Here is a 7,631-nt window from a genome sequence, read left to right on the forward strand (position 1 = left end):
GGCCTCCTTTTATAGGCGGAGGGGGCAGCAGACTGATAGCGATATCTGTAACCATCTGGTAGTGGGCTGCCTAGGGTCAGACGGAGTTTGTTGCGAAGAGTAGTGGAGTAGACTCGTGGCTATCACCGGGGCATGCCACGTGGAGTCTGCCGCGGGGAGTGGAGCGGCGTCCGTTGTCGCGACTTGCCAGAGGATGGAAGAATCGCACGGTATCCGTCGTGGAAAATGGAGCAGAATCGTGGCCGTTATTGTGGCCTGCCCGGGAGTGATGGAGCCGCTTGGAATCCGTCGCAGGAAGTGGAGCAGTGTTGTGGCCGTTACTGCGGCCTACCAGGGAGTAATGGAGCTGCGTAGGATCCGTCGCGGGGAGTGGTGGAGCCACGTAGGATCCACCGCAGGGAGTGGAGCAGAATCGTAGCCGTTACTACGACCTGCCAGGGAGTCCAGACTTGTCGGCTGAAGTTCGGTTGGAGTCTGTAGCTGGGGTCGGAAATGAAGTCTGGCTCCTGTAGGAGCTCGGACGAGGTCTTCCTGCAGTCGAAGTTGGGGACAAAGTCCGGCTCCTGTAGGAGTCCGGACGAAGTCCACCTGCAGTTGAAGTTGGGGACGAAGTCCGGCTCCCGTAGGAGTCCGGATGAAGTCTTCCTGCAGCCGGAGTCGGAGACGAGGCCCGGATCCCGTAGGAGTCCGGATGGAGTCTTCATTCGATCAAAGTTGAGGGCGAAGTCCGGCTTCCGTAGGAGTCCGGATGAAGTCTACCTGCAGTTGAAGTCGGGGATGAAGCCCAGCTCTCGTAGGAGTCCAGATGAAGTCTGTCTGTAGTTGGAGTCAGGGATGAAGTTCGGCCCCCGTAGGAGTCCGGATGAAGTCTGCCTGTAGTTAGAGTCAGGGACGAAGTTCGGCTCCCGTAGGAGTCCAGACAAAGTTTACCTGTAAGCGAAGTCGTGGGTGGAGCCCGGCTCCCGTAGGAGTCCGAGCGAAGTCCCTGTGCAGCCGGAATTGGGAACGAGACCCGGCTCCCGTAGGAGCCCGGGTGGAGTCTTCCTGCAGTTGGAGCTGGAGACGAGATCTGGCTTCCGTAGGAGTTCGGGCTGAAATCTGGTAGTTGTAGGAATCTACCGTTGGAGAAGTTCAGCCGTTGGCGAAGTCCGGGGTAGTTCGGATTGGAGTTGAACCTGGCTGGAAGAAGTCCGGAAGGGATTCGAGGAGCAGCCGATAGTCGTGGAAAGTCGGCTGGCGGCGGAGCTTAGTGAGCGCTTAGGGCGGTTTAATAGATAACTGGGGGAACTCATGTTGAGGGAGCTCAGGTGGTGTAGTGGGAGTTCATCCGTCGGGGGAATTCAGTCAACACTGTGGGAATCCGGCTGTTGGAGAAGTCCGGAGAGATACCGTCTGCGGTCGAAAGCCGGAGGGGTCTTGGGAGGGTCAATCATGTTAAGAACTTCGGCTGAAGATATTTTATACCCAACAGTTAGTTCATTGAAATTTAGCTTGTAATTATTTAAATTAATTCTACTTTGATACATTGATATCTATTGAAAATGCCTTGCATGCTTGTAAGGAGAGTTTTTCATGAATATGCGGTTGTTGCCACGACCCCTAACTCATGATCTCAAGGGTGTGACAACGCATAAGGATCTTAATGAATTATGATATATCTTTTTTATGTTTGATTCGAATAATATATTGACACTAGATCCATCATAGTCTATGTTGGATTCCAGTTCAACTGCGATCATATTTAATGATTACAACTGGAGCCAATTTAGTTTGATTATTCTCATCTTACTTGAGTTAAATTTACTCAAACCAACAAGGTCTCAAGCCTTGTATACATTCAAACCAAGTCAATAATAATGAAAAAAGAAATCCATGATAATAGAAAAAAGATCTTCCACTTCTCTGATATTCTCTATTTTTTCTTATACTTACTGTGCATGCATTTCCTTTGCCATCCTTCTGGTCTACGCTTTCACTGAAAATAGTGGAGACTTCTTGATTGAGGCATCGATCTGTCATCTAACCCCAAGTAACCGGTTAATTTCCGCTTTCACCTGATCAGTTTTAGTCACACTAGATGCGCTCAGCTAACCTTCAGAACTTAAAAATAGAAGCCGAAACCCAACCAAGCAATAGTTAAGGCCAAACCGGACCAGCTCAATAAATCGGTTTGGTTTTGATCGCTAGCTGAATCCAAACACCCAAGTTTAGTCGATGACTCAACTAGACCTCATATCCACCACCTCGAAGTTGGTCTTCCTTGCTCGGTCCGGCTGGATCGCATCCGCGCGCAAACTGTTCGACGAAATGCCCGACAGGGACACCGTCTCCTGGAACGCGATGCTCACTGCCTACTCCAACTCGGGCCAACCCCACCGAGCCCTCTCCCTCTTCTCCATCATGAGAACGTCCGCCGCTTGGCCCGACTGCTTCTCCTTCACCGCGGTCCTCGCCGCCTCCGCCGACCTCCACGACCTCAGCAGCGGAAGGAAGCTCCACGCCCTCCTCCTTCGACTCGGGCTCCGCTCCTCGCTGCCGGTCTCCAATTCTCTCCTCGACATGTACGGCAAGTGCTCCTGCCCTTCGGATGCTGGACGGGCTTTTGAGGAAATGGAAGAACGCAATGAGGTCTCATGGTGCTCCCTCCTCCATGGCCATGTTAATGCGGGACAGTTGGATGACGCCCATCAGGTGTTTGATGAAATGCCTGTTAGAAAGACGATTTCATGGAATATTCTTATTATGGGCTATGCTCGGCTGGGCAAGATCGAACACTCGATAAGTTTGTTTAAGAAGATGCAATTGTTAGGTGTGGAAGGGGATGTCATCACATTTAGCAGCCTCATGAATGCTTGCTCTGATCTTTCAGGTCCTCGCTTTGGTCGTATGATCCATGCATTCATTTATCAAAATGGATGGGATGTTGCTATTGAGGTTAAAAATTCAGTGCTCAGCTTTTATGCCAAATTTGGCTTCTGTAATGATGCATTGAAGGCGTTCGAGTCTATGGAGACTCGAACAATTGTCTCATGGAATGCTATGATTGATGCTAATATGAAGGTTGGTAATGTGCATGGAGCTCTCCTTTTGTTTCTCAAGGCACCAGAGACCAACGTTGTTTCATGGACGGCAATGATTTCCGGGTTTGCAAGGAATGGGTACGGGGAAGAGGCCCTTTCTCTCTTCGTTGGCATGAAGAGGAAATCCCTTGCACCTGATGATTTTACGTTTGGTGCCGTCCTCCAGGCATGTGCTATGTTGACAGTGCTAGCAAATGGGAGAATGACACATAACTGCGTGATTCACTGCGGTTTCGATTATTTTCTCTATGTGGCCAATGGCTTGGTGAACATGTATACCAAATGTGGGGATGTTGAAGCTGCGACTCAAGTGTTTGATGGTATTTTAAGGAAGGACTTGGTGTCATGGAATGTGATGCTTTTTGGATTTGCATTGCATGGATTGGCTGCGAAAGCTTTCAAGGTATACGAAGACATGCTGGCTTGTGGCATTTTGCCCGATAAGGTTACCTTTATAGGTTTATTGATGGCATGTAGCCACGCCGGTTTTATCGAGCAAGGTAGAGCCTTCCTTCACGTGATGGAGTCAGTCCATGGGATCAAATTAGATACAGACCATATTACTTGCATAATTGACATGCTGGGGAGAGCCGGGCATTTGGGAGAGGCAAGCGAGTTGCTTGGCAGTTGTTCGAGGATAGTTAGTGACAGGATTACTGATACATGTGAGGCCTTGCTTAGTGCATGTGCTGTTCATGGGGATATGAGGATTGGGAAGATGGTGGGAGAGCAGTTGGTTCGTATGGAGCCTCAGAAAGAGGTTGGCTATGTGATTCTATCAAACTTGTATTGTGTTGGTGAGCAATGGAGGGAAGCAGAGAAGGTGAGGAGGGTTATGATGGAGCAAGGAGTTCAGAAGGTACCTGGTTGCAGTTGGATTGAGGTGAGTGACATGGTCATGGAATTTGTATCTGGGAGCCAATCTGTTAATCACATGATACATGTGCATAATATGATAGGATTACTAAATTGTGAAATGAGAAATCCTAGTTTCGTTTGCCTTAACAGTGAATAATGATGCTTTTAGTTATGGTCAAAATTGGGATTTTTTTGATGAATCTGGTTATTGGTGTTTTAACCATACAAACCATGTTCATGATTGGATAGGAATTACAACAATTAAGGCCCAGAGACCAATCAGCTTCCACAACTGCATACACAAAATAAAGTAGATCTTTGCATGCTTTCTTAAGTTGTAAACCAACTTTAAAAGGTCACTTAAAAGATCAATTTCAACGAGGTGCTCCTCACATGGTATTGAGAAAATTAGAGAAGAGAGGGCCTTGGAACTATCATATTTTGGAATCTAAGTGGGTACCCGTCATGTTTTGCATGAAACGATTTTGTCCCGACTGCAGTTGAACTTGGATTGGGGTAATTCTAAGCCTCTAGTCTACTTGAGACCTCAAGTGTTAAGGTTATGATCTGAGTCATCACGACTAGTTAGTGCGCAAAGTGCCATGTGGCTCCAGTGAAGTACATATGAACGTCTCGCTAGCTTGCGTGCTAATTTGAAGTTCAATTCTTTGGCTCAATTACCCTAATATTTCAAGTTTTTTGTTGCAGTTGATGCTACCAGTACTCAATTTATTAGATAGTAGTTCATGTATTTTTCCTTTTTTTTTTCCATTGGATCTTATGGCCTCACATTGTACTGAAAAAAAGTGCATATAGACCATCCTTTTTGCCATGTGATAGGAAGAGATTAGCGTAACTTAACAGATTGGTTGCCCAATATAATGGGTTGATTGATTATCGAGTTGCCAAGTTATGCCTAATGAACTTCAGTGTGCACTTATAGGTGTCCTAAAATACTTTTTGATAGGCTATCATCTTTGTCATACCCCTGATCTGAGATCATGAGTCAAGGGTTGTGGTAACCATTGCATACTTATTATTGCCCAGCTAGACAATCCAAAAGAGAAGATGAATTGGATTTTTAAAAATTTAAATAAGTATATGCTAGTTTGCAAAACTAATTAAGTGAAGTGCAGTAAATGCTAGATAAATGGCATGCAAATAGAGAGAAATAGCTACATACACAAATATAAATAATTTTTATAGTAATTTAGTGTACTTTAAGTACTTACATCCACTCTCTAAACTCCTATTTAGAATTTCTACTATACTCTCAAAAGCATACAGCAAGTTCATTTTATGGGGCTCACAAATAACCCAACTAGTTTTAGTCCAGATTAACCAATCAAAATTTTTATAAGTCTTTTCCTTAGACTCTCAATCTAATTTATAGGTTTGGATCAAATCTTTCTTCAAGTTTCAGACCCTTTAAAACTTATTACTATAAATTCAGAATAAAAGAATTTTTACAACAAAGGAAGAGCTCCTTAATGAGTTGTTCATTGTCGATGATGCTTGCTTGGAGAAGATTTGAAGGCTTGCACCTTAATGCACTCTCTTTTCCTCTTGATTGCCCTCACAAAATTCAAGAGAAATTGGTTGGGATGTGGTTGAGCTTTCTTGAATGTAGTAAATGCTGAAAATAGGCTTCTTTTTTTTTGAATGATTACTTTTTTGTATTCACTTAATTTTTCTTATATATTAATTCAATTCTCAGCAAGTTTTAGTGCACTTTGAACTCAACTCTAGCCATTTTTGGCCATTGGAGAAGAAAACTAGTTGTTGAAATGTTTTTTTGGATGAAACAAGAACTTCTGTAGACCTAGCCATTTGAATTGTCAAAGGTGCAGGAGTCAACTCATAGGCTCAAGAGTCGACTCGTGAAGGTCCATGAGTCAACTCGCATAGAATGAAAGTTGACTTGACTTCAGGTCTTTAAAAATCAATATTTTGTCTTTTCTAAAAGAATCGGCACACTAGATGAAGAGTCAACTTATTCAAGTCTAGAAGTCGACTCACAATACCAATGAGTCGGCTTTTACAGAATATGCCAAAAACCTATCTTCTATCTTATTGAAAGAGTCGACTTATGGGTTCCATGAGTTGACTTGTAGCACGTGCCAGACCTGCATGCCACAGTCGACTTGTCCAAGTCACGAGTTGACTTGTTGTTCTTAATTTGACTTTTCTCATTGAATTTATCTCTAAACTTAATTTTCTTGATTCGAACACATCCCAAGTGATTCCAAAGCTTATAAAAAATATTAGCTTCTTACAAAATCATTATCAAAGCAAACTTCAAAGATACTAGATCTTTTTTGTACTCCAATATTTTATAATTATCAAAATTATTTCTTGGGTTAACAATCTTCTCCTTTTTGATGTTGATAAAATATTAAGCATAAAATAAAAAAATAACATAAAATTTGCTCAAGATTCATAATGTATCAATTTTACACTTATATGTATCGCTAGTGTATCAAAAAGTAAGGAACATGACTTTATACACAGAATTTCAATGATTTTCACTTTAAAAGGAATGACATTCAACCAAATCAAAAGCAACATTCTTAAGTAATGTAAATTGACAAGTTGAGTAGGGACCATGGTCCTAACATGTGCTATCAAAATATTAAAGAAATTTTAGAAGTTGAAAAGATTCCTTTTTTATAAAGACATCAGGCTTTTAAAATGTTAATACTCCCCCTTAATAGTTACTCCTTCAATACTCCCCTTAATAGTTACTCCATAATTTATGCTCTTTCTTTTAATATTTCAAAGATGATTCTTAATTATGCTCAATAATTTCTTTAGCTGTCCCTCTTTTTGTCATCAACAAAACAATGAAGCAGGAAAGGGATAATGCACATAATGAATTTAATAAAGTCATTGCACAAGATATAAGTAGTCATAAAGTCATTTCTTCATTGCATAAGTGTGTATCATTATAAAATTTGTATTGTTTATAAAAAGTTCCTTCTAATAATACATCAAAGATACATGATTTATATACAACTAAGAAAGTAAAAAGCAAACAAGCAAAACAAAAAAAAGTAGGATAGCCTAGACTTAAGCAATCTACTCATCACCAGAGTGAATCTTGATGTGAGTCGAGGAACTCAGTTTGGATGAGGAAACTGCTCTCCTGCTTTGGGTCCTCGCGGAGAGCCCTAAGTGTAGAGAGGAGAACCCTGTACCAAGCCTAATGACAGAACTAGAGGTCTAGATATAGTCTAAGGCTGTGGTTATGGGTAGGCTGTGGTCTCATGGGTGAAATACGAGTAATGAGGATCCCTATCTATGCCTCAAGCTGTCTCATGGTAGAATGTAAGATCCCAACACTGCCTTACTGAGATATGATGGTGCTATCGATCCTCCTAATCAGGCGTGTCGTCTTTCGTGCCAACTCAGAAGCAGTATATGAATCATCAGTCCTCTATCTCTGGGTTCTCGCTAGTGCCTCAATTCTCTCAGATAACTACCACATCTCCTACCTGAGCTCATCATAGTGTCTTTGAAAATCCTATCGTAGCTCATCATGGTGATGCTGCAGGTCTTGCTTGATCTTAGAAAATAAAGTATCTAGCCATTGAAGGATATGCTCGACCGATGCATTGAACTATCCTACTAATGTGCTAAAGGTGTGTGAGTCACTGGTGAAGCTAGCTCTACTACTACTACTGGAGGTGGAGT

At 42.6% G+C, this 7,631-nt stretch overlaps 1 protein-coding gene across 1 annotated transcript; it reads left to right on the forward strand.

The window, feature by feature from the left end:
• The first annotated feature begins 1,865 nt into the window (after positions 1–1,865).
• On the forward strand, positions 1,866–4,118 carry LOC105035597 (pentatricopeptide repeat-containing protein At2g36980, mitochondrial). The gene has a single exon (XM_010911197.4). The coding sequence runs from the start codon at positions 2,215–2,217 to the stop codon at positions 4,093–4,095; it is 1,881 nt and encodes a 626-aa protein (XP_010909499.2). The 5' UTR covers positions 1,866–2,214; the 3' UTR covers positions 4,096–4,118.
• The last annotated feature ends 3,513 nt before the right edge of the window (positions 4,119–7,631 follow it).

This window comes from Elaeis guineensis, chromosome 12 (genome assembly GCF_000442705.2).
Source record: "Elaeis guineensis isolate ETL-2024a chromosome 12, EG11, whole genome shotgun sequence".
Lineage (NCBI taxonomy): Eukaryota > Viridiplantae > Streptophyta > Magnoliopsida > Arecales > Arecaceae > Elaeis > Elaeis guineensis.